General features: G+C 37.7%; 1 protein-coding gene and 1 long non-coding RNA gene across 14 annotated transcripts in view; one reads left to right on the top strand and one right to left on the bottom strand.

Annotated features, from left to right (window-relative positions):
- Positions 1 to 27859, top strand: part of DST (dystonin) — a 497583-nt gene that overhangs the window by 335821 nt on the left and 133903 nt on the right. For 7 of the 13 annotated variants that reach the window (XM_078447026.2, XM_078447025.2, XM_078447024.2 and 4 more), the window contains 9 exons: positions 794 to 932; positions 1692 to 1885; positions 3274 to 3436; positions 4158 to 4241; positions 4985 to 5092; positions 5623 to 5721; positions 15531 to 15659; positions 17832 to 17920; positions 18893 to 19028. In XM_078447026.2, coding sequence (XP_078303152.2) covers positions 794 to 932; positions 1692 to 1885; positions 3274 to 3436; positions 4158 to 4241; positions 4985 to 5092; positions 5623 to 5721; positions 15531 to 15659; positions 17832 to 17920; positions 18893 to 19028 — 1141 coding nt within the window. Of the gene's footprint in view, positions 1 to 793; positions 933 to 1691; positions 1886 to 3273; positions 3437 to 4157; positions 4242 to 4984; positions 5093 to 5622; positions 5722 to 8960; positions 11679 to 12577; positions 15044 to 15530; positions 15660 to 17831; positions 17921 to 18892; positions 19029 to 20109; positions 25600 to 25726; positions 25877 to 26061; positions 26278 to 26464; positions 26615 to 27859 lie in introns of those variants that run through there. The other 6 variants (XM_078447031.2, XM_078447029.2, XM_078447030.2 and 3 more) reach the window with 2 other exon arrangements.
- LOC132667228 (uncharacterized) overlaps positions 16062 to 27859 on the bottom strand; it is a 35831-nt gene continuing 24033 nt past the window's right edge. The window contains exon 3 of the long non-coding RNA XR_009605048.3: positions 16062 to 16338. This is a non-coding gene — a long non-coding RNA (uncharacterized LOC132667228). The remainder of the gene's footprint in view (positions 16339 to 27859) is intronic.

The raw sequence follows: 27859 nt of genomic DNA, 5'->3' as shown, positions 1-27859 counted from the left end.
AGAGTCGGATACCCAACCTACTGAGCCACCCAGGCACCCCTGTAACCACTGTCTTAATATAAATTTGCTTCATGGGGTGCCTGGGTGGCTCAGTCAGTTGAGTGACCGACTTCGGCTCAGGTCATGATCTCATGGTTTGTGAGTTCGAGCTACACGTTGGGCTCTGTGCTGACAGCTCAGGGCCTGAAGCCTGTTTCGGATTCTGTGTCTCCCTCTCTCTCTGCCTCTCCCCGACTCATGCTCTGTCTCTCTCTGTCTCAGAAATAAATAAACATTAAAAAAATTTTTTTAAAAATTTGCTTCATACAACTGTCCTATATACACATGCTGTTCATTTAAAACATTCATCTTTATGAAAGTAAATACTCCCTTTTTTGTTTTAATAACAAATATACTAAATATTTCCATGGGTTTATTATGCTTCATATTGAAAGGAAATGTGCCTCAGATTAGAGCATATGTGGACAGGTGTTCCCACATTTTGCCCATAGTTTTAATCCCACATCTGTTAGAGCCCATAGTATTTTTTCCTCTAGAGCTTGGTCTAAATAAGGTTTGAAAGAAGACCACCTTATGTTGCAATCTCTTGCAAAAAAGCATTTGCAGGGCAGGGCATGAGAGCACATGCCCTCCATTAAAAAGAGAGTTAGTTGAATGTTGATCTTGTAGTAAATGTCTCAGTGCTGCAAGATGAAGAACAGCTGTATCGTGCATCATTATGGTGCATCAGGACTGTGTTATTGGAAAATAAACATTTACTAATAGGAAGCTGTTGTTGCATTCTCTTTTTTAGACTGAAAACTGTTAATTTGGTGTTGAAAAACACTCAAGCAGCAGAAGCCCTTGTAAAACTCTATGAAACTAAACTGTGTGAAGAGGAAGCAGTTATAGCTGACAAGAATAATATTGAGAATCTAATAAGTACCTTAAAGGTATGTGTCTCACTTCTGGCTCTTTTGTAAGGTCATACTTTATTTCTCCAGCACCTGGATCTTCAAACATTAAGTAAATAACTTAATTTGAATATATTTATATTCATTTCATTTCATATCTCTCTATAGCCATACCTTAGCATAAATGAGTCATTTTTAGTTTGTGGATAGTTTTTCTCGTTTGAAATTTGCATCTTTTTGATAATAGCTTTTTATAATCAATTCATGTGAGCAAAAGGAGTTGAAGCTAAAAATTATATTATTTTTAGTAGATTCTCTTGCTGAAAGAGGCAGTTAAGACATTAAGGATGTAAGTAGAGGAGTTAATTCAAGAAGGGAAGTAGACAGGTAATTGTACTTGTTTGTATTGATATTTCTATGTATAAAGCATGAGTACAAAATTATTGCGAAGGAGTGAAAAATGATCTCTTTGATTTTTAATGCAAGTATTCACTTTTAACCAATGAGATTAGTAGATACTTAAGAAATAGTCTTGCTTAATTTTGTTTTATTGATATGCAAATTATTTTAGGCTGAACTTTATAAAATTGCTTTTTTTAAAGATCAAAGTGCAGTCAGATATTGATGATTTCATATGGTTCAAACTAATATATTATTTTTGTTTATGAAAGATAGTCTTTCCTTTATTTTATTTTATATCAGTCATTTGTACATAAATTGTAAAATTAGGTAAAGAGTGTGTTTGCCTAGTGAGTGGTTGACACATTTTTATAACTTTGACCCATTAATGTATTTTAGCAATGGAGGTCTGAAGTAGATGAAAAGAGAGAGGTATTCCATGCATTAGAGGATGAGTTGCAGAAAGCTAAAGCCATCAGTGATGAAATGTTTAAAACCTATAAAGAACGGGACCTTGATTTTGACTGGCACAAAGAAAAAGCAGACCAATTAGTTGAAAGGTGGCAAAATATTCATGTTCAGATTGACAACAGGTTAGTATCCTCTTGTGTTCAGTTTCAGCACAGATGTAATGTTTATCCTTGTGTTCTAGTAAAATCTAAAGTTACTAGGTTTTTTAAAACTTCATATGTAGTTAATTTCACAGAGTTACTTTCCATATATAGTTAATTTGATTAATTGCAAGGGCTCTATCTAATTATATTTCTTTTTGTTTTGGTGGACTTTAGCAAGACAGTTAACTTCAAAATAAATGTTTTTCAACTCTTTTAATTAAAAAATGTTTTCAATGTTTATTTTGAGAGAGAGAGTGTGGGAGAAGGAGAGTGGGGGAGTGGCAGAGAGTGGGAGAGAGAGAGAGAAAGAGAGAGAGAGAATCCTAATCAAGCTCCGTACTGGCAGCAGAGAGACCGATGTGGGACTCAAACTCATGAACCCTGAGATTATGACCTGAGCCAAAATCAAGAATTGGATGCTTAACCATCTGAGCCACCCAGGAGCCCCTTAACTCTATTTTGTTAAAACTGCTGATGTATTCTGGCATTTGTCTAGTAAATCTACTTGTCTTTTCTGAAGGAAAAAAATAAGTTCTATGAGTTATTACCAACGTACAATATTCAAATAACCAAGACTTAGTAAGAACATGGATCGTGTTTGAGAGGGCTGTATGAATCAATCTATACTACACCTAAGAAGTATAAAGCGATTGTAATGACCTGATGTTCATTTTAATTTAGGTTGCAAGAAAGTTGAAATCATTCACCCAGTGACTGAAGTAAAAAAGTGAAAGCAAATGGGATGGTTTTAGGGCTCATCTTAAAGGAAATCAAGTCCTGTCCTTTATCATTCATTGTAATGTTTATATTAATGCCAATAAAGTGCTTTTATAATACAGGGCCATTCTTGAGAAGTAAAATTATGTCCAAATATATGTTATCTAATTTCTGTAAAATATCTGTTATGTAGTAAATGTTTAATGTAGTATTCTTAAAATCATAGAAACTGAGGTTTGTTTGTTTTTTTCTCACACTTCCTAGAAAGCACTCTCTGAGTCCATGTTGAACCATCCATTGAAATACTTTGTCATTATTTCAAAAGAGAACTGCCATTGGATGCAAGCTTTGGGTATTTAAGATATGCCAATTGATAATAATTATGGTTAAGTTTCCAATTTTCTTGATTTTTAGCTTTAGTCTGTTGGGCTTGAACCTAGAAAAATCAGAACTACTAAGTTGTACAACCCCAAGACAAAATGTTTATATTCAACCTAAGCCAGTATGGAATGAGTCCCTTGGAGATAGGCCTTGAATTCTTTACACTTATCCCTATTGTTGTACCTAGTGCGTTGTGTGTCTCACTATACCTTGCACTCTCTTAAGGGATAATGTTGGAAACTATGAGTATCTTGTTTTTATTCTCTTAGGTTACGGGATTTAGAAGGCATTGGCAAATCACTGAAGTACTATAGAGATACTTATCACCCTTTAGATGATTGGATCCAGCAAGTTGAAACTACCCAGAGAAAAATTCAGGAAAATCAGCCTGAAAATAGTAAAACTCTAGCCACACAGTTGAATCAACAGAAGGTATGTAGAAACAGTTCCTTATACTAAGGTTGTGCCTGCATTTGGTGAGTCATGATCCTTATCTTCCTTTACCTTGTTAAAAGAAAAAGCCAGCAACTATCTGGAGGAAGGTAAGGAGTAAATCATAAACATTAAAATCCTATAGTCCAAACTTACATCCATCATGTACTTTGATTTCTTGGAAGTCGTTTTTGAAAATATAAGGCATTAGAAAATAGCATGTTGGGACAGTGTTCAAATTTAATCATTTACTCATAAGTATGGTCATTTAATCATTAGTATGGAAATCTCTTTGGCACTTTGGTGGCCACAATAGTTTTGCAGTATCTTAAATAAATAAAAATGGCTAGTGTCTGTAGACAATTAAACAGCCACGTTTGACAGAGAATTGAATTCTTTGAGATTTCTGTTCCATCTTGAGGGGACAGTAGTGTCCAGTTCCACTTTGATCAAGAATGGGGGTGGGGGGCAAGGCCTTCAAGTCCACTTTTGGATAATTCCTGGGGAGTTTAGTAATTTTTGCTTTGGAAGCCCCCTGAGGCTGGGTCACTTATGTGGCTTAATCTAGAAGTTTGTAATTTGCCTCACTACATACTAAGTACAAAGGACTAAAGAGCTTTATTATTAAAGGGTATGGTTATTTCTTAGTTCCTGAGCATTTTAGTAGTTAAATAGCATAGTGTTCCTTGTTCTCTTTCTTCTAAACTCTATGTGTTTATAGATGCTGGTGTCCGAAATAGAAATGAAACAGAGCAAAATGGATGAGTGTCAAAAATATGCAGAACAGTACTCAACTACAGTGAAGGTAAGAAAATTCAGTTACTTGCATCAAGTTCAATGTTCAGGTATGTGATTCAACAAAATACTGAAGAAAAAAAAGCCTCTGCAAATAATTTCACTGTGTTAAAAAGTAAAAACAGATAATCTTCATTTGAACCCTGTGACACTTACCTAATAATTCTTTGTGACACGTGAGGCACACGTCAGCCTCGGGTTCATTCATTTTCTCCCAATCACACACGACACCCCAGAATAAATGCATAGCTCTGAAATTGTTTTTTGTTTTTTTTTTTTTTATCATTTTGTGCATGTTTGTGTATGTTCTGTCTCTTTCTCTCTCTCTGTCTGTCTCCTTTACTATTGCTAGAATATTCCCTGGAAGAGCTTGACTTTCTTAGGAGACAGTTCCCATGTGTTTGAAGCTGTTGACAATGCCTGGGCTTTAGCCATCAGACCTACTCTTCCATTGCCCAGCCAGAGGAAAGGGAGACTGAATATAACTAGCATATTGTAACTAAATGTCCCCATGAACTTCTAAAGAGACCTAGGAAACTTTTCTGATCACCCTAAATATTTCTTATTTTTATTACCACCTTGGAAACATTCCAGGATTAGATAGATTCCTAAAAGTGTAGTTTTGCAGTAATTTCGTAATGTTGCTCAGTGAAACTAGGTTCCATTTCTCTGTATCGAGTCACCGAGTCACTGTAGAATGAAGTGTCACTGCTTTGCTTTAAATAATTTAGTCTTATTGACTCCATTATACAGGACTATGAATTACAAACAATGACCTACCGGGCCATGGTAGATTCACAACAAAAATCTCCAGTGAAACGCCGAAGAATGCAGAGCTCAGCAGATCTTATTATTCAAGAGGTAGTAAAAGCATGAAAGAAGGGAGGGGACATAAAAGAGAGAAACACTACTGAAAGAATTATAATTATCTATTTGTATTGTAGTAGAATATATATAATAGGAAATGTACCATTTTAACCATTTTTAAGTGTGCAGTTCAGTGGCACTCAGTATATTCACAGTGTTTTGCAAACATGACCACTGCCCGTTTCCAGAACTTTTTTCCTTGTCCCAAAAAAGAAACTCTCTACCTAAAACAATACATTTTATTAAGGGTTCTAGAAAATCCTTTGAAAAGCTTTATTCCAAGATTAAGTATTAATTACAGAGAATTATAAATGTACTTCATCATTACATTTAGAGGAGAATTGTCATGTGGTATGGTTTGCACAGCAGTAAGAAGCTCATTCCTGCCTACTTACCACTGTTGGGCAGTTGTGTATTTTACCGTCACAAAGCCTAGTTAATGTTATAATTATTAATCAACATTCATTAAACTCGCTTAGAGCCACTGGAGATTGTGTTTTTATTATTTATTTCATTATTTGCAGTTCATGGACCTAAGGACCCGATATACTGCTCTGGTCACCCTCATGACACAATATATTAAATTTGCTGGTGATTCATTAAAGAGGCTGGAAGAGGAGGAGGTAACCATTAACTATGAACAGCTAACTAAAAGGAACTATAATATTTTTGGGAAAACAAAAAAAACTGTACATGGTTGAGAAGTAATTATTTAATTAGAAAATCACAATGAGAAAGAGTAGAGGCCTAGGATTTTTTGGTTTGTTTCTAAGATTCTCTCGAATAGGGAAGACATTGTTGATCTTCATTCTAAGATGCTAATATTATTAGAGTCATGGCTCTATTTAAATTATGGAATGTTGGTAGTTTGGCAGAATTTTTTTCATTTTTTCTCACATTTGAGAAGTATACTTCTTTGAAGTATAGTTACTACGGTTAAAATGTCTACAGAAATACTACTTAAACACATTTCTCGTAAGCATTTTAAAGTGACTTACATCTTTAAGGATTTAAAACATAAAATCAATCAATTTAAAAGAAATAGGTTTTTGCACAAAATGATACTACTTTTTAAGAATTGTGGAGGTTTTTATTTTGATTTTTCCTAAAGATCTATGGTGAATGGTGAAAAGACTAAGTACCATTCTAATTTGGAGGATTTCTGTGTTTTTATTCCACATTCACAAAATATATTCAGAAGTAGAGCAAGCAGTTGATGAAAATACATTGTCATAAAAAGTTGTTGTATCTAATTTTGAAGGGATAATGCTATGCTTTATTATCTTAATGTGTTTTCTATGCCTAACCTCAGAACAGACAAAAATAGTAGACAGAATGCTAAATAAATTGTGAGGCATTAGCTGTTTTAAATTAGGCTGTTGATAATTCTGAAGATGATTATACTTAGTGTTAACACTTCTTATAATGAGAGAATGTAAATGGTAGTGAATGTCTAATAGATGTTACTTTATTGTCTACTATTTTAGTCTGTTCAGAGTTAACAGTTTTCTGCAACTAATTCACTAACGTAGCTAATTGCAAGTCTTTATAACTAGATTTCTTTGCACTTAGAAAGGAGAACCAGAATATTTGTGACCAAATAATCAGTATACATCTCTCATCAGTGAAAGAACATCTATAATTTTTTTTTACCTTTTTAGTTTTTGAGAGATATGATTCCACTTAAAATGATATGTAGATCTTTTAGATTGCATATTTAGTAGTTAAATATAAGTCGTTTTCCTTTCTTAATAGTGTATATGTGATTTGCACATACATGAGCCACTTTGCTTAGTTTATCTGATGAGGTATAATACTAGAAGTTGATAGAACCAAAAAATATTTCAGAAAGCCTGAGATAATATACAAATTAGGCTTGTCATCTTTTGAAATGTAAAAGATTCATATTGGATTGAAAGTCAGAACAGTAGAGTTTATGGAGGACCATGCAGGGACTGTAACTCAAAATAGATAGAACACATTCCTGATTAAAAATTCACCAGTAAAGGATCATATTAATGCAGCATCTTATAAAAGATACATAGTTCGGTTTTCAGACCCAGGAAACAGTCTGCAAAGACTTACATTGGATGTCTTGGTCTGATAGCAGAATTTTTTAAATAATAAACATAAAATCAAAGAGGGATACAAGTTAATTTCAAAAGATGAAACCCAACTAAAGAAATGTTAGTGGAGTATAATGGGTATTAGATGGATAAAGAGATTTTCTAATCTGTGTTGAGAGAAAAACATATCAAGCATTAATTGATGGGATTAAAGGACAGCATGTCCTTTCTGACTTTTCATTTTTCTAACCTCAGAACATGACAGAAGAAAAAAACAGCTCAAAACCTCTTAGCAACAGCTAAGTTTTAAAAGATTTTGATAAGGAATTGAGATGAAAAAAAAAACAACAACAGAAATTACCTCAAAAAAAATACTGAAAATTTGATATTTAAGCAGATAGCATGAATCAGTGTCACCAGTTGATCCTGATGACAAAATAAAATAGAGCACTAATTTTTGCAGGTTGTGATGAGATTTGTTTTTATATTCATATTCTTATTAGGAGAAACCATATTTAGGTTAGCAGGAAACAACTGATATTCTTGTCAAAATTATTGGGGATCAAAAATTAGAAGAAGTGGATTAAGATGTGTGGTCTATGATGTAAATTAAATTCTTAAAATTCACCAAAGCCTCTCAAAGAAAAAAAAATCTACCTAGAATAATTTTTCTACTCCTGTTTAAATTGATTCTAATTATGATAATTTTGAGTTAGTGATATGAAACTAATAGTCTTATGGTATTAATATAGAGAAACTAAATTGGAATTATATACTAGCCCTGATCATGTAGTCCTGTAGTCAGTGCAGAATGTATTCCTCCTAGCTGAGACTGATTCTTCTATCATTTGAAAAATAATTTTTTTTATTCTATACATTGGAGCTGACTCCCTAATTATATTTTTAAAAGCATTTGTATTTAACAAATATCTTTATATTTATGGAGTATCTAAAGGTACTTGTCAAGGTGGATTCATATGAGACATGTCATTAACAACAACAACAAAATCTGTGAGTATATGAAGCACATCTTTTCTAAAGGGACTATATAGCTGCCTTTGCATTAGCAACTCTGATTATTATAATTGTCATAATATGTCAAGTATAAACAAATAAGGAATTTGGCTTGAGAAATTACAAGTTTTTATATAATTTTCCTCCTTCCCCATGTTAGGTATTATTTCTTGTTTTGAGTCTTTAAAGTAGTACCAAAACTCCATATTTCGTTTCTTTAACCATAAAACAGAGAGATGTAAATATCATTTTAAATTTCCATTGGGTGACATATTGAAAACTAAATTTTTAATTGTCATTCGGTTCCTTTATGTTCTTAGCTTGTAGGACTAAGTTGTGAGTGAAAGCTGAAAGGGCGCCGTTGTGAGTCTTACTTCCCACTTTGTCACTCACCTGTTGTGAGGGTTTTCAAAAGTATTTGACCTCCCTGCACCTCAGTGTCCTCATCTGTAAAAGGTTGGGGTCATGCTGTATGTTTTGTGAGGTCCCTCCTTTCTTGCTGTAAAATCTTGAGCCTAGCTAATTTTTAAAATGAAATTGTTCTTGAGAGACAAGAAAAGATTCTTTGGGTTAGCAAACCTGACATGAAGGATTTTTTTTTCGCTTTTCCCATTGCCAGCTTTCTGAAGCTTCCTCTCTGGAAGGTGGTGGTGGTGGTGGTGGTGGTGCTTGTTCTGCGATTTGTTTCCCTTGTTTTTATAAGTACTTTTATGAGCATCGCTTCAGGTTTTTGTGGATAAATTTGAATAGAACACTTTGACACTTTTAAACATCTCTTGTAGATTAAAAAGTGTAAGGAGACTTCTGAACATGGGGCATATTCAGATCTGCTTCAGCGTCAAAAGGCAACAATGATTGAGAATAGCAAACTTACGGGAAAGATAAGTGAATTGGAGAGAATGGTAGCTGAACTAAAGAAGCAGAAGTCTCGAGCAGAGGAAGAACTTCCAAAGGTCAAGGAGGCTGCAGAAAATGAATTGAGAAAGCAGCAGAGAAATGTAGAAGACATTGCTCTGCAGAAAATCAGGGCTGAGAGTGAGGCCAAGCAGTACCGCAGGGAGCTGGAGACCATTGTGAGGGAGAAGGAGGCTGCAGAACGGGAGCTGGAGCGGGTGCGAAGGCTCACCCTGGAGGCCGAGGCCAAGAGGGCAGCAGTGGAAGAAAACCTCCTGAACTTCCGGAACCAGTTAGAGGAGAACACCTTCACCAGGAGGACCCTGGAAGATCATCTTAAAAGAAAAGATTCGAGTCTCAATGACCTGGAACAACAAAAAAATAAATTGATGGAAGAATTGAGAAGAAAGAGAGACAACGAGGAGGAACTCTTGAAGCTGATAAAGCAGATGGAAAAAGACCTAACATTTCAAAAACAGATAGCAGAGGAACAGTTGAAAGAAAAGCAGAAAATTGAACGGGAAGCGAGAAGAAGAATAACTGAAATGCAGTATTCGTGTAGAGAAAACACGTCGCCTGCCTGTGTGGTTGCCCAGGCTACGTCATACAGGGGAACAGCAGACAAACAGAAAACAGAAGAACTCAAACAGCAGGTAGATGAGCTAACTGTCGCCAATAGAAAGGCCGAAAAAGACATGAGAGAGCTGAAGTACGAACTCAGTGCCCTACAGCTTGAAAAAACTTCATCTGAGGAAAAGGCTCGTTTGCTAAAAGAAAAACTGGATGAAACAAATAATACGCTGAAGTGCCTGAAGTTAGAGTTGGAAAGGAAGGATCAGGTGGAGGAAGGGTATTCTCAACAGCTCAGAGAACTTAGTAGGCAGTTGAACCAAACCACAGACAAAGCTGAAGAAGTTTTGCAGGAAGCTAATGATCTTAAGAAAATAAAGCACAATTATGAACTGGAATTAGAATGTCTTCAACAGGAAAAAGGGAAGCTGCAAAGAGAAGTAGACAGGATCACTAGGACCCGTGCTGTGGCGGAGAGAGATATTCAGCATTTAAATTCACAAGTGAATTCTCTTCAGGCTGAGAAGGAATCCTCTAATGAAAGAGTACGATTCTGCCAGAGAAAGTCGGATCATCTAAAAGAACAGTTTGAGAAAAGCCATGCACAGTTGCTCCAAAACATTAAAGCTGAAAAAGAAAATAATGATAAGATCCAGAAGCTTAATGAAGAATTGAAGAAAAGTAATGAGTGTGCAGAAACGCTAAAACAAAAGGTCGATGAGCTCACGAGGCAGAATATTGAAACCAAGTTAATGATGCAGAGAATTCAGGCCGAATCGGCGAACGTGGTTTTAGAGAAACAGGCTATCCAGCAAAGATGTGAGGCCCTGAAAATTCAGGCAGATGGTTTTAGAGATCAGCTACGCAACACAAACGAACACTTGCATAAGCAGACAAAAACAGAACAGGATTTCCATAGAAAAATTAAATGCCTCGAAGAAGACCTGGCCAAAAGTCAAAATTTAGTCAGTGAATTTAAGCAAAAGTGTGACCAGCAGAACATTATCATCCAGAATACTGAGAAGGAGGTTAGAAACCTGAGTGCAGAGCTGACTGCTTCCAAAGAGGAGAAGCTACGAGGGGAGCAGAAGGTACAGCTGCAGCAGGCTCAGGTGCAGGAGTTAAATAACAGGTTGAAACAGGTACAAGACGAGCTGCACTTAAAGACCATAGAGGAGCAGATGACCCACAGAAAGATGCTTCTGTTTCAGGAGGAATCTGACAAGTTCAAACGCTCAGCAGAGGAGTTTCGGAAAAAGATGGAAAAGTTAATGGACTCCAAAGTTATCACTGAAAAGGATATCTCAGGCATCCAGCTTGACTTTGTGTCTCTCCAGCAAGAAAACTGCAGGGCTCAAGAGAACGCCAAGCTGTGTGAGACAAGTATTAGAGAACTTGAAAGACAGCTTCAGCAGTATCGTGAGCAAATGCAACGAGGGCAGAATGTGGAAGCAAATCATTACCAAAAGTGCCGGAAACTTGAAGATGAGCTGGTAGCCCAGAAACGTGAAGTTGAACGCCTGAAGCAAAAGATGGATCAGCAGATAAAGGAACACGAGCATCAGTTAGTTTTGCTCCAGTGTGAAATCCAAAAAAAGAACCCAGCCAAAGACTGTACCTTCAAACCGGATTTTGAGATGGCAGTAAAGGAGTGTCAGCACACCGGAGAACTGTCCTGTAGGAACACGGGGCAGCTTCGCCCAGCGACCAGATCTCCATTGCTGAGAAGGACGCGAGAGTCACAGCAATCAGAGGAAAAATGGCAACATCGGGTTGTTGACCAGATACCAAAGGAAGTCCAATTCTGGCCATCAGGGGCACCGCTTGAGAAAGAGAAAAGCCAGCAGTGTTACTCTGAGTATTTTTCGCAGACAAGCACTGAATTACAGATAACTTTCGATGAGGCAAACCCTATTACAAAACTGTCAGAAATCGAGAAGATAAGAGATGAAGCTCTGTACAATTCCAGGCCACCGGTTAGGTATCAGGATGACAAATGTGCAATGGACCTGGCGAAGCTTTTGGCCCCCTTAGAGGTATACTCTGGATTCTGAGACCTTATCAACTACCTCATGTCAAGTTCCCTCTTGTGTTTTCTTTCTCTGCTACACTAAATTTTTTAATAACATTGAGCAAGATTGGCCCTTTGTAGTTCTGGCAGAAACTAATGCTATCATTTTCTAGTGATTGACTTGAATCTTTACTACAAATTATCATTCTTTAGTTTTTAAATGTTTGAGATCAAATACACAGATGTAATAGTTATACTGTGACATCTATGGTATTATATTCTGATGGACATTTTTTTCTTGAATGTTTATTTTGAGAAAGAGAGCAAGTGCACACATGCATGAGCAGGGGAGGGGCAGAGAGAGAGGGGGAGAGAGAGAATTTCAATCAGGCTTCATGCTATCAGCACAGAGTCGGCCCCAGGGCTCAGCCTCTGGAACCATGGGGTCATGACCTGAGCTGAAACCAAGAGTCGGACGACTGAGCCACCCAGGCACCCCTGAAGAATGTTTTTTTGTTTGTTTTAAAAGCTAGGAAAACCAAGAAGTTCACTTTAATTTCTAACAGTTTCTGGGGACACATTTCATCTTTTTTAAACATTTCATTTTTTTAAGATTTTATTTTTAAGTAATCTCTATACCCAATGTGGGGCTTGAACTTAAAACCCCAAGATCAAGAGTCACACACTCTACTGACTGAGCCAGCCAGGTGTCCCTAAACATACCATTTTAACACCTTTATTGTCATCCAGGTAAACCTCACACTCTCAAAATAATATTACTTGTCCCTGAACCCTCTTTGTTTTGAAAATTTTCTTCTCTTTACTTATTTTTGTTATTGTAGGAAGTATATTTGGATTAAGGATGGGTAAAGTGACGTCACGTTCTTTAGATGGCCTTTAACGTCTCATGAATTCCTATTACAGATAGCTAAGAGCAAGCAGTATGATATGCACACAGAAGTCACCACATTAAAACAAGAAAAGAACCCAGGTCCCAGTGCTGAAGAATGGACGCTGGAAGGGTGCAGAGCATCCGGTGGACTCCAGAGAGAGTTTATTAAGAAAGGCTCAGAACGAGAGACCTTCCAGAATTTGGATGGCGATCACGTGTGTTCAGTTAGGGACGATGAATTTAAATTCCAAGGTCTCCGGCACACTGTGACCGCCAGGCAGTTGGTTGAAGCTAAGCTTCTGGACATGAAAACAGTAGAGCAGCTGCGACTTGGTCTCAAGACCGTTGGCGAAGTTCAGAAAACTCTTAGCAAGTTTTTGACGAGAGCCACCTCAATTGCAGGGCTTTATCTAGAATCCACAAAAGAAAAGATTTCATTTGCCTCGGCAGCCAAGAACATCATAATAGACAAAATGATGGCTTTAGCATTTTTAGAAGCTCAAGCCGCAACAGGCTTTATCATCAATCCCATTTCAGGTCAGACCTACTCTGTTGAAGATGCCATCCTTGAAGGAGTTATTGACCCCGAATTCAAAATTAGACTCCTTGAGGCAGAGAAGGCAGCCCTGGGGTATTCATATTCTTCTAAGACATTGTCAGTGTTCCAAGCTATGGAAAATAGAATGCTTGACAGACAAAAAGGTAAACATATGTTGGAGGCCCAGATTGCCAGTGGGGGCGTCATTGACCCTGTGAGAGGCATCCGCGTTCCTCCCGAAGTTGCTGTGCAGCAAGGCTTGTTAAATAATGCCATCCTTCAATTTTTACACGAGCCATCCAGCAACACGAGAGTTTTTCCTAATCCCAATAACAAGCAAGCTCTCTATTACTCAGAACTACTGCGGATGTGTGTGTTTGATGTAGATTGCCAGTGCTTTCTGTTTCCCTTCGGGGAGAGGAGCATTTCCAATCTCAATGTAGGGAAGACCCATAGGATTTCTGTAGTAGATATTAAAACAGGAGCAGAACTGACTGCATATGAGGCTTTCCAGAGAAACCTAATTGACAAAAGTACCTATCTTGAGCTTTCAGGGCAACAGTATCAGTGGAAGGAAGCCACGTTTTTTGAATCTTATGGGCATCCTTCTCATATGCTGACCGATACTAAAACAGGATTACAGTTCAATATCAATGAGGCTATCGAGCAGGGAACAATTGACAAGGCCTTGGTCAAAAAGTACCAGGAAGGGCTCATCACACTTACAGAACTTGCTGACTCCCTGCTGAGCCGGCTGGTTCCCAAGAAGGATTTGCACAGTCCTATTGCGGGGTACTGGCTGACCACTACTGGGGAAAGGATCTCTGTCCTCAAGGCCTCCCGCAGAAATTTGGTCGACCGGATTACTGCCCTCAGATGCCTTGAAGCCCAAGTCAGCACAGGGGGCATAATAGATCCTCTCACCGGCAAAAAGTACCGAGTGGCAGAAGCTTTGCACAGAGGCCTTGTTGATGAGGGGTTTGCCCAGCAGCTGCGACAGTGTGACTTAGTAATCACGGGGATCGGCCATCCCATCACTAACAAAGTGATGTCAGTGGCGGAGGCTGTGAATGCAAATATCATCAGTAAGGAAATGGGAATGAGATGTTTGGAATTCCAGTACTTGACGGGGGGGTTGATAGAGCCCCAGGTTCATTCCCGGCTGTCACTAGAAGAGGCTCTGCAAGTGGGTATTATAGATGTTTTCATTGCTACGAAACTCAAAGATCAAAAGTCCCATGTCAGAAATATAATATGCCCTCAAACAAAAAGAAAGTTGACATACAAAGAAGCTTTAGAAAAAGCTGATTTTGATTTCCACACAGGACTTAAACTCTTAGAAGTATCTGAACCTTTAATGACGGGAATTTCTAGCCTTTACTATTCTTCGTAATAGCACGTGTTTAAGTAACTGTGCATGGGGGTGATGCTGTCTACTTCATATCTGTCCAGAGCATGACAACATGAGTTAAATAGACAGTCTAGCAACTATGTCATGTACTCAAAAGGGCTGTTTATTTCTTGAGGGCTGGAAATGGCTGACTGTTCAGAAGAGAGAATAATTTTTAAATTGAGAGTCACAAAATATTTACTCTTCTTCAAAATGGTTTCCTTTGGCTTTTAGGTTAGTCTTGTCTACCCCCCCCCCCCCAAAAAAAAAGGTATTTTATCTAGAATATGGGGTAAACTTGATGAACTCCAGCAAGTTCATAGCATCCTTTCTTCAGAATTCCTCGTCACTGAATAGATCCAGCCTGAGGTTAGGGCTCCCATTTGTTAAGTGATCCATTACACTCATTGAAAGAGCACCTCAAAAAGCACCATAGAATCAAAGAGAAAGATGTAAATTTGTTCCCACATCCCTGAAGCTATTGTGTTTCAGATGGCCTTGAAAAGTGAAAAAGTTTTTAATTTTTTGTACATTGTAACTTTCTTTACATATTAAATGTTTACCACAATCTCCCATTTCCAGGTGGACTCTGTAATTAAAAGTAACATTGTGTGTTGGAAAAGGGGGAAAGATTTTTCTTCATTCTGTGTATTTTTCATACGTATGTACACATTCACACCTCTTTCAGCTTTCACTTGTTTGATACTTTTCTGTGAAGACAATTGTGATTGTAATGCGAATGCAAAGGCAGCAGCAATTCAAAGATCTTCTAGTGCTTCATGAATAAAATTGAGTTTATTTGTCATATTGGTAGACCAGCTGGGAGTTTAGACTGATGATTATAGAATGTCACAGCTTCCTTTGCCACCATAAACATTTTGGAAGTACATCTGCTATGTGATGTGATAAACATGGTTAAGGAAATGAATAAAATACTCAGTAACCTGGTGTGATGAAAAAATATTTCTACATTCTTGTTTTCTGTGGAGAGGTCAGTTTCATAGCTCAATCATTTACTGGAATATATTTTTTTTTTTTTACCACTCACACTTGTCAGAAGTCACTGGAAGAAGAAAAGAAAGAACATGTTGAAAAAGCCAAAGAATTACAGAAATGGGTATCAAATATCACCAAGACATTGAGAGATGACGAGAAGGCTGGAAAATCTCCCTTCTCTAAGCAAAAGGTATTCACTGAGGTTCTAGTTTAATCATAATAATGGTAGAATTTACTGAGTTGAAGCAGTCAAAGTAAAAAAACCACTTTAGTTCTTTACCTTAATTTTCCCCAATTTTATAGGCAATTACAATGATGGCCAGAGAGGTTAAACCTGCCCAAGGAATTACAGTATGCAGCAGAAGAGGTGTCTCTGATTCCAAAGCCTGAACTACATCTATTAGTCTTACTATTAGTGCTTCTTCTAATGGTTAGATCTGCTTCTTGATTATAGTGAAGAGAGTCGCTAAGGAGCAGAGTCATCCTATTTTGTGCCCAGATTAAATCCATGCACTCCTTATCATAAAGATATGGTCTCGTTCTCACAAAGGTTAACAAAAAGGTTCAGGAACAACGAATACAAACTAGGATATCAACATTATTGAGGATTTAATTTAGCTGTGCTTTGTATTTTACAAAGAAGTGTTCTCTAGTCAGTCACTGGAAATTCTAGATTATTTCCCGCACCTAAATGAATTCTTTTGTGCTGTGGTCTGTATTCTCCAGCTGCTCAGCACTAGTTGGATAGCTGCAGCTTGTGAGATGTTAGTGCTCCATCATGGCCATTGGAAGGTGCTACTTGAATCTCTCAGGGCATCGATAGCTAAGGTCCAGTGTTGACGATGCTGGCCTTGACACCGGAATTGAGGCTGTAATAAAAAAAAAAATAAGTTTCCACTAAGTTAAGCAGCATTTTTCTCAACTTGCCCTCCTGCTGCTGCCTGACCCTAGGAAATGATGGGGCTCTCATTAGCTTCCTCTTCTAGCTTTGCATCAGTGTTCAGTTGTCATCAGTTGAAACAGACATTATTGACATAATTAAATAGAAAACTTCAGTGTCTTGTCTAATTTTGCCTGTGATATGAGGGCAGATGTAACTTATCTGGGGTTCCCCTTAGAGAAGTATATAGACCCAAGTATATACTTGGATTAGTATTCAACTGAAATAAAGCCATATTAGCTCATAGTCTTACATACTGTATTTCATATTAGTGTGGAAGAAATCAGAAGTTGGCAAGCAATTACATTTGGTGTCTGAAACCCCAAACCGTCAAAGCAACTTTATACAAATATTTAGCTTAAACTATTTTCTCCTTTTCCCCCCTATCAGAGAAAGAACTAAAATATGAACATAAACCTTAGCAAGGATTTCTTGGGGAAACAAGTTTCTTTTGAGAAATGTGGATGATAAACCTTGGTATTTTCTTATTCTGCACTTTTAAATTGCCCAAAACTTCACTAAATTCGTTTTACTAGATCTAGTAGACACTTTTTAAATGCAGATCATGCCCTAAATCCTACATCTCTAATAAAGATTGCCTTTGTGTCAAGTGAAATTTAAGGAAATTTGATGTGAGTAATAAATGTGTGTATTAAAAATCATTATGGCCTCATGATTACCTGTAATCATGAAAAAAACAGACTTTAAGTTGACTTTGTTCTGAATAGAGTACATTGGGAGAAAATAGACTTTTCATTTGCCCATCATTTCCTCTCATTTCTGCTTGTTTAAAAGAGTGGCAGTCCATTTCTGAAAGTATTCAGAAGTAATACACTGCGTAATTGGGAAAAAATGTTACAACTTCTTGCTTTTCCCTAAACAGATAAATTTTATTCCTCTGTCATAGATGAATTTTGCAAAGTTTAGAAATCGAAAATATTTAATCTTGGTCTGCATATCTACAGATTAATGCTTTCACCATAATTTTTTCAAAAAGAGCAGGGTATACAAGAGCATGGGAGAAGGAGGACACTCTTGGAGTAGTGTTCCACGTTCATGTATCTTTTTGATGTAAGGATGATGTTGGGCCAGTGGAAAATCTCTGGCCACTTGGGATGTGAAGGCAACCTTTATTCACTGTTGGGCTGTGACAAATGCGACAACCATATGATGTAGCAGTATTATTGCCTATGAAAATGATGACATTATGGTTAGAGAGACTTTCCCTAATTAGCATTCTAAATAAAGTAGTCTTCTTATTCAGGCCTGTACAGTGGTAATCACTGATCGGTTTTTCACTTGTGCCACCCAGAAAGTAGTCCCTTCATTTGGATCTTAATTAAAACTTGATTAATGTTTAAAAATTCCTATTTTCTAGTCTTGATGAGGGGAGAGTTTGAGCATGTTTTCTTAACCTTGCAGATTTCCAGTGAAGAAATATCAACCAAGAAGGAACAAGTATCTGAAGCACTTCAAACCATGCAGCTGTTTTTGGCAAAACATGGAGACAAGTATGTTGGTTTTTATTAGCTCTTTTATTCAAATTAGAGAAGTGATGTTAATGTTCAACAAAGCAAAAGCTGATAAATTTTAATTGAGGTTTAAAAAATGGAAGCCAATTAGAAATTTACTTAATATAATAACATACAACTATAAACTTAGCAATTTAATTGTCACTTTTAGTCACGTCTAGTGTTTACCAAAACCCTGAAATGTACCTATTATTCCCAGATATTAGTGAGAAGAAAATGAGTTCAGGGAGATTAAAGATCAGTAGCTAGTGAGTAGTAAAGATTCTAAGGCAAGAGTAATTCTAAGTAGTATTCTCTGTGACTTTACTTTTTGGAAAATGTGTGTGGATATATTGTTCACTTTTCTTTGCTGAGACTTGCAGCAACATGATTTTGCATAGTTTGGTCCCACTTTTTCCAAAAGAGCACTTCATTTATTTCAGCTAGTGCCTCAGGCAGGGAAGAAATCTACCCTTTTCTTAAATCCTTTTTGGGGCTGTCCCCAGGATCATTCCACAATGACTTTGTTTTGTACCTTAGAGAATCAGGTTAATCTCCTTGTAAATTTTTTTATCTTTATTCATGCTTCAGTCTGAACAAGTTTCATCTTGAGTAATGGTATCTTTCTGTCCCATTTCTGTGTTGGAACTAACAGATATTTCCCTTTGTCGGATAACAGCAATTGTTATTTTAGAAATGTGTATATGCTGGAGAAGTGCTGATCTATTAATTCATATCCTTTCCTCCAGTCTGTTTCTCAGGCAAGAGAAGGATTCCTGGATGTGTAAGGGCCATTCTTAATTTTCATACACAGTCATTCTGAGACTTGGGCAATCTGTATCTGAGGGTTTATTTTATGACCACGTGCTTATTTAGAAAAGGATTCTACTTTGCAAAATCATTGAGCCTAATATGTTGTCTTCATCACTTGAAGCCTTGCATTTCTTTTTTCATACTTTCTGGTTATTTTAGAATGACAGATGAAGAAAGAAATGAATTGGAAAAACAAGTGAAATCTCTTCAAGAAAGTTATAATTCATTCTTCAGTGAATCTCTGAAACAACTACAAGAATCACAAACCTTAGGAGATACAAAGGTAGAGGAGAAGGTAATATAATTTTTTTAAAACACGATGCTCTTTCAAGATTCTTAGCTTTACTGCATGGTTGTAGAAATATATGTCAATGAGGAAGAAATGACCTTGAATTTGTGTACATGGAAAAAACATGGATGGAATTTATCTAACTATTTAGAGATCTCAGTGTTGTGTATTAAATTCAGTCCTACACTTGCCGTCATCAGTTTCTGTGACATCTTAATCTCTGCCTTGCATGGTAAAAGAAAAGAATCATTCATTTTTCTAACTCTTCTCTTTAAAAGCCATTTGTCTGCTATATTAGGTATTTTACTATGTATAAAGTAACCTTGAGTCATCTCTAAAGATGACATTGGAGTGTTAGGAACTTTTTTGATTTTTAGAGATAACCATGAGATTTATTTGAGCGAAACTGGGCCATTTGCCATAGTGAGGATGCCCTAGCATCTTCTTACAATGTAACAGAAATCGCTTAAAATTTGGCCTGTTCTTAAACTTTTGAACCGTGACAATACATATTCACAATTTGCAACACAATATTCAGTATTGAAAAAGTTATCTTCATATTCAATTTCCTTACTCCCTGGAATACTTTACACACTACTTGACACATTTTGGGGGTATGTAACAATTTTTCTGGTTCATTTTTACTGTCTGCGAACAAGGTCTGTATGCTGTAAACATCAATAGCATGGGGTTTGATACTCTCTTTCATGTCAGTCGACTAATCTCACCCAGTTGCAGAGAGCATGATTTGCCTTCTTAGGTATGTGTTCTGTTTTCTCACTATCATCATTTACTCTGTTGTGTCCTCACTAACCTTGTTAATGTACACAATATTAAGTTTTCAATTCACAGATGCATGTTGTTTTCAAAGCTTTTATCACATCCTGTGCTGTTGAATAGATCACTGACATAGATCACTTGTGCATTTGAGCTGCCTAACATTCACAGCATTGCTGCGCCTTGGTAAGTAGAGGATTTTCATGTTGAAGTGTATTATTTATTTTAAAAAAATGCCAACTAAGTTTCATGAAATTCTGCCCACCCTTGGCTCACACACTGACCTGAGAATTTTGTATTTTCCTTTCAGCTGGCTAAAGTGATTGCAGGCACCATTGATGAGACAACTGGAGAAGTCCTGTCAGTCTTTCAGGCAGTTTTAAGAGGCCTTATTGACTATGACACAGGAATCAGGTTGCTTGAGACACAGCTAATGATTTCTGGTCTGATTTCACCAGAATTAAGAAAATGTTTTGACCTCCAAGATGCCGAAAGTCATGGCCTTATTGATGAACAAGTTTTATGCCAACTCAAAGAACTAAATCAAGCAAAGGAGATCATTTCCACCATGTCATCTACCACAATTCCAGTGCTGGAAGCTTTGGCTCAAGGCATGATATCAGAATCTATGGCCATCAGAGTGCTTGAGATACTACTTTCCACTGGCTTTCTAGTTATTCCAGCCACCGGAGAACAGCTGACCCTACAGAAGGCTTTCCAACAGAACTTGGTTTCTTCAGCGTTATTTTCTAAAGTCCTGGAGAGGCAAAATATGTGTAAGGATCTTATTGACCCCTGCACCGCTGAGAAGGTGTCTTTAGTAGATATTATACAGAGAAGTATTTTACAGGAAAACACTGGGATGCGGCTTCTACCTGTGAGACCACAAGAAGGAGGTAGAATAACATTAAAATGTGGAAGAAACATAAGCATTTTAAGGGCGGCTCATGAAGGTCTCATAGACCGGGAAACCATGTTTAGGTTATTAGGCGCACAGCTGCTTTCTGGAGGTCTGATCAATTGCAATTCTGGTCAGAGAATGACTGTTGAAGAAGCTTTGATGGAAGGGGTGATTGACAGAGACACGGCTAACAGTATTCTCACATATCAGGTTCAAACAGGTGGAATCATCCACTCAAATCCTGCTAAACGTTTAACCGTGGATGAAGCAGTCCAGTGTGATCTCATAACTTCGAGCAGTGCTCTTTTGGTACTAGAGGCTCAGCGAGGCTATGTGGGACTCATCTGGCCTCACTCTGGTGAAATATTTCCTACATCTTCTTCCTTGCAGCAAGAATTGATTACAAATGAATTGGCATACAAAATCCTGAATGGCAGGCAGAAAATAGCTGCTCTTTATATTCCAGAAACTTCTCAAGTCATTGGTTTGGATGTTGCTAAGCAGCTGGGAATTATAGATAATAACACGGCATCGATTTTAAAAAGTATAATACTGCCTGATAAAATGCCAGATTTGGGAGATTTAGAAGCTTGTAAAAATGCCAGAAGATGGCTCTCTTTTTGTAAATTCCAACCATCCACAGTCCATGATTACAGGCAAGAAGAGGATGTTTTTGATGGAGAAGAGCCAGTGGCAACTCAGAGCTCGGAACAAACTAAAAAATTATTCCTGTCTTATTTGATGATAAATAGCTATATGGATGCAAACACAGGGCAGAGGCTTTTGTTATACGATGGAGACTTGAATGAAGCTGTTGGTATGCTACTGGAAGGCTCTAGTGCCGAGTTTGAGGACACACCCGTAAAAGAATGTCTTGATGTCTTAGGACTCCCTGGTGTATTTCTGAATAATGCTCCAAGTAGAGGAAGGGATGACAGTGTAGCTTCACTGACTAGTTTTGATAAATGTTATTGCAGAGAACCTAAGTGTAAAGAAATCCCTGAGGAGAGAAAGAATGCCGTAGATGAAGAGTTTAATGAAATGGGAAATAACATTACCAGTGGTGAATATCATCAGTCAGAAAACCTGGCAAATATAATAGCAACTGATCATAAAGTTAAGAATTCATCCAGTGTGCGTGTTCCCAATTCGGTATCGTGTTTAACACAGCCTGGACTTGTACCAGTTAGCATGCTTAGACAAGACTCTGAAAACATACTTAAAAACTGTGAAAATCAAAGTCAAGTTGGAATAAATGAAGATGAAGATGAATGTAGTCATTCTAAACATACTCAAAACTTTGCAAGTGACTCGATAACAAATCCTGTTATGAAATCAAAAACTAGTAGAACCAGTGATTTGAACGAAAAAGAGAATGAAGATAATATAAGCAGGGATTTGACAACCTTTGACTATTCTCCCAGGCTGAGTGCCTTGCTAAGTCATGATAAATTGAGGAACGATCAGGAAAGTCTTAATGATTTACATACCACAGAGAGCCATGGAAACAAATGTAAAGACTCTACTTTGTCATTCAGTGACCAAACCATGTTATCAGGTCAAAGAATGGGAGAAAAGTTTCAAGACCAGTTTCTGGGAATTGCAGCTATCAATATCAGTTTACAGGGAGAACACTGTCAACAAAATCCTTTAAATATAGGTGACAGTGATCCTCAGGTACCGTCTCACAATGATAAATATAATTCAGATATTTATGGTGAAGATGAAGAACCGCACGCTGCTTCTCAGCAGAAACCTGAAGACGGGAAAAATGAGTCCCAAGTGGAAGAGTACTCCTGTGCCACAACTCCACAGGGTGACACTGATAATGCCAACCCATCTCGTATCTGTGGTACATCGCTGCTTGAAGAAACTGTCTGCGCCAGTGACTATGAGACGTCACTGCTGGATGATCAGCACAGTGTGACAGAAACAGACACAGATAGTGATGATGATTTTTATGATACCCCCTTGTTTGAAGACGACGACCATGATTCTCTGCTTCTTGAAGGTGATGATTGTGATTGTCTACAGCCTGAGGACTATGCATCACTGCAAGAGGAAAACGATGGGGCTGCTCCTCCTGGTGATGTTTTTTATGATGTTTCAAAAGAGATTGAAAATTCTGTGGTGACCCAGGGAGCACTGGTTGATAGCTTAAGTGTGAGGGAGGACACACGGTCTCCTCAGGGTTTTCTCACAGGTACTGAGAAAGCTGAATTCGATTCTGGTGAAAGAGTACGCTCAAATTCAGCTGACTCAGACAAGGACAATGGACAGTTGCTGGAAACTGTATCAGAAAGTGAAAGTGCAAACAGCCTTGAAGGTGATGAGTGTGACTCATTGGCTGATTATGAAATTGTAGAGGGAAAAGAGAGCTTCAGTGCTTCTCTAACATTTGATGACACTGGGTGTTGGAGAAGGAGACAAGAAGAACATATAGCTGAACAAGAATTTAAATCTGATACTGAGCATTTAGATTCTGTGCAAAGTGAAGAAAGTTATGGGTATTATGTATGTGACAGTAATGATCAGGATGATGATGACGATTCCGATGATGATGATGGTGACAGTGAAGAAGGAGTAGAAGGTGAAAATGGAAAGCCCCCATACCAAGATGAGGGTATGAATAGCCAGCTGCGTGCCACCATAGTAAGTGAAAAGGAAAACGGTCGTGAAAATCAAAGTGTTACTAAAGTAATTCTCCCGGATAAAGCGCACAACTACAGTTCTTCAGAAAAACAGCAAAGTGTAAATGTTTTACAACTAGAATCAACTAGTAAAAATAGCTTAGTTACTGAAAGAAGCAACCTTCCAGAATATACACCTGAGGCTGTTGGAAAAAGCAAAGAAGACCTGTTGAATCATGACATGGCTCTTGAGGATATATTGCTGACTATCACTAAAGACGCTGAATCAGAAAACACCTCTGGCTCTGTAGATGTTTTAAATAATACTAATACCTGTTCGACTTCTGAAGTAGATAAGGATCCCATGAATGTAAAGTTTCAGTTGATTCAAGAGCCAGAGTCTACTGACACTGTGAAAGGTGGAGATCAGTATTTTGACAATGTGACAGTTCAGGACTCCTCTCCTTTTGATAAAATCATTTGCCCTGAGCCTGATTTAACAGGAAAACCTGCTGAGGAAAGCCATTTGTCATCCGTAGCCTGTGTAAGTGCCAAAGATCATCAAGTACCTGAAAGAGGCCTAGTTAAAAAGAACAGTGGCCAAAATGGTATACTAACAGAAGATGAAACATATGTTCATAAAATGTGCTCAGGTAAAGGAGATGTGCTTAGAGAAGGGCTAGAAGAAGAGAGTAGGTCTCTCAGACCTCTGCCTGGTGAAAGTACAAGGAAGAATCTTGATTTAGTGAATGATCAATTTCCATTTCCGGCAGTCACAGATAGTGAAGAACATAATGTGAAAGGAAGCCTGAAAAAAACAACTGTAACTCTTGCAGATGAACCACAGAATCTACAAACAGTGGTCAGCAAAAGTCCTGTTCAGTTTGAGAATCTTGAAGAGATATTTGAATCCTCAATTTCCAAAGTGATCAGTGATGACATTCTTTCAGACATTCCATTGTCTGAAGGGAATACAGATACTGAGAAAGATTCATTCACTGATGGACCTGACAAAGAATCTGACCTGTTCACGTATTTAAAACATTGTGCCAAAGATGTAAAAGCAAAAGATGTATTGAAACCAAATGGAGATATACCAAGCTGTGTTCTAATGGCTTCCCCTGCTGTGAAAGAAGACATACAGTTCGGAATAAATAATGCAAAAGAGAAGACAGCTCTTACCCAGGAAGTCTCACCTCTAAATGAGACGGCCCAACAGAATGATCTTTGTAGTAACGAAAGTGCCTCAGAAGGGGGAACAGAAGTTGGTCACTTCACACCAGAAAGGAATGAAAGCACACTTTCAATCTTTCCTCTTAAAAACATGGAAGACTTTGGGGAAAATACTGATTTTGTGTCACCAGAACTCTGCACAAATGTGATAAGAAATGATAACTCCAGTAACCCTTTAAGCACGGACTACTTATTTTCAGAAATTCACGGTAAGATGGAAACAATTGAGCAACAGCAGCGAAAAGAACAAGCTTTGTCTCTAGGACTCCAAGAAAAGGAGGTTCACATTCCTGAGTCGTCTCAAGTATTTGTTGAGGATGTAGAAAGTAGATTGGAAGAAGGTCCTATGAATCCTCAAGAGGTTGGAGAATCTCCAGTCTGTTCAGACACTGAAATTTTAATTCAAAGCTTAATTGAAAGGGTAAACACATTACAGTTGGCAAAAGAAGCATCTAGTGTGCCCAGTGATTCTAAAATTGGTGACTGTTCTAGAGTTTCCCCCATGAATAACTCACCAGAACTAAAAGCAGAGAGTAGAGATGATCCATTCTGTATTGCCAATCTTAAGTCTGAGTTTCTCCTTAATATACTTAAGCAGAATCAGTATAGCCAGAAAATTACTGGAGCATTTGAATTGATGAAAGAATTAACCCAGATGGAGTATGAGCTCGAGAAAAGAGGTATTACATCCAAAGTACTTCCATTGCAACTTGAAAATATTTTCTATAAGCTGCTCGCTGACACATATTCAGAGAAAGTAGAGCAGGTCAGAGACCTGAATCAAAAATCATCCACTGCTTCGGAGGTTGTGGATGAAAAGTCACACATTCTTGATGATCTTAAAGGTGAAGAAGGAAACCACTGTTCCCATAATTTACAAAACCTAAAAGATACCGGACTTGAAAACCCGACTGCGTGTGCATCGGCATTGCCGAGCGATGAGAAGCTGGGGGAGCTATGCAGTGATATCCCAGAACATCTGGAAAGTATTGCAGGGTCAAAACGAGTGACTTCAGGAGATAGCTCAATGGAACAAGTAAGTTGATACTACATTTCAAATGGCAGTAGCTGCATGAAGCATTTGGGAATAATCCCATTTATTTTATTTGCTTTGAAAAACTATGTAAAGGCTATTGATTTAACATGTCCAAATTTGTATTTAGTTTTCCAGTGAGTTACAGCAGTGTTTACAGCACACATCAAAAATGCATGAGTATTTGGCTTTACTTCAAGATATGAAGCCCCCGTTAGACAACCAGGAGTCTCTGGATAATAATCTGGAAACATTGAGGAACCAACTTAAACAGTTAGAGGTGAGAACTGTCTGCTGCCTATTATGAATGGTAGTCAGCTGGTGTTAATTTGGAAAAAATAAGGATTGTGTTTATTTTATTTATTATATTCTAAAAATGTAATATGCTACATATGCTATTACATATAAAATAATAGTTATATTTGTGTTTCTCACTGAATGTTCTGGGATATATATTTTTTGCAGACATTTGAATTGGGATTGGCTCCAATTGCTGTTATTTTAAGAAAAGACATGAAGTTGGCAGAAGAGTTTTTAAACTCCCTTCCCAGTCACTTCCCCAGAGAACAGCTTGAGGAATTGAGTCTAGGCCACAAAAGTTTGCAGACTGCTTTCTCTTCCCTCAGCAGTGTGTCTTCAGAAAGGATGAAACGTGTCATGCTCGCGATTGACTCTGAAATGGTAGGCATTGAAACTGTTCACGCTGAGTCAGAATTTGAGTCTTGAAGAGAATTTTGATTGTTTGAAAATTTAGTCATAAGATGAAGTCTTTTATTTTCATACTATTAGCCCTTGAAACAGAACCATTTTTTGTAGGAATTCAAAATTTGGGGATTGACAGAAATGAACACGCTATTTTATTTTCTAGTCTAAACTAGCAGTTTCCCATGAAGAGTTTCTGCAAAAACTTGAGTTGTTCTCACATTGGATATCAGAGAAGAACAAATCTGTGAAGGATATTGAGATTGTGAATGTTCAAGATACTGAACATGTGAAGAAAAATTTGCAACTTCTCAAGGCAAGTATCAAAATAAATGAGATGAAGTGAATTGAAAAACCTCCATATTAAAAAATTTCTTTTAATGTTTATTTTTGAGAGAGAGAGAGAGACACAGAGTGTGAGTGGGGGAGGGGCAGAGAGAGAGGGAGACACAGAATCTGAAGCAGGCTCCAGGCTCTGAGCTGTCAGCACAGAGCCCCACATGAGCTCACAAACTGTGAGATCATGACCTGATCTGAGGTCAGATGTTCAACCAACTGAGCCACCCAGACACCCCCCTTTTTAAAAAAATTTTTTTTTCTAAAACCTTCTGGGTTTAAGATAATAAATGTGTAGGGGCACCTGGGTGGCTCAGTCAGTTGAGCATCCAACTCTGCATTTTGACTCAGGTCATGATCTTACAGTTTGTGAGTTCGAGCCCTGTGTTGGCCTCTGCACTGACAGTGTGGAGCCTGCTTGGGATTCTCTCTCTCCCTCTCTCTGCTCCTCCTCCCCCCACCCCTCAAAATAAGTAAATAAACATTAAAAAACTTAGAAAAATAAATAAAATAACAAATGTGTAGAACAAAACATGACTGCTAAATCTAAAATGATTATTTCCTTTCTTTGTCTCTAGAAGATGTTTGTGTCACACACGTTTATGGTTATAGACACAACTGTAAAATAATCACAACTTTGTGGATGTCTTTCTGATGCTGTTCCAACTGCCTTATCACTCTCTTCCCACCACTTACATCTTGAAATTTGTATTTATGTATTAGTCACATAAATACGTAATAGTTAAATTATTCTTATAAATACATCATAGTTAAGTAGTATTTATGTACTGGTCACTTTTGTCATGGCTTTTTTTTCTCCCCAAGTTCTTAATTTGAATGGCATCCCTCATGAATGATGCTTAGGCTCCTGGCCCGTGAGTCAGAAAACTGAAATTCTAACTCATTGAATTTATGTTTCAAATTCCCCATTGGCTTTTTTTTTTTTTTTTTTTTTTTTTAAACGTTTTTTATTTATTTTTGGGACAGAGAGAGACAGAGCATGAACGGGGGAGGGGCAGAGAGAGAGGGAGACACAGAATCGGAAACAGGCTCCAGGCCCCGAGCCATCAGCCCAGAGCCTGACGCGGGGCTCGAACTCACAGACCGTGAGATCGTGACCTGGCTGAAGTCGGACGCTTAACCGACTGCGCCACCCAGGCGCCCCTCCCATTGGCTTTTTTATGAGCAACGATAAATACATGGATATTGTAAATATTAGCAAGTG

Source organism: Panthera onca, chromosome B2, assembly GCF_046562875.1.
Source record: "Panthera onca isolate mPanOnc1 chromosome B2, mPanOnc1 haplotype 2, whole genome shotgun sequence".
In the NCBI taxonomy this organism is placed as follows: domain Eukaryota; kingdom Metazoa; phylum Chordata; class Mammalia; order Carnivora; family Felidae; genus Panthera; species Panthera onca.
This window is presented reverse-complemented; position numbering and strand designations above follow the sequence as displayed.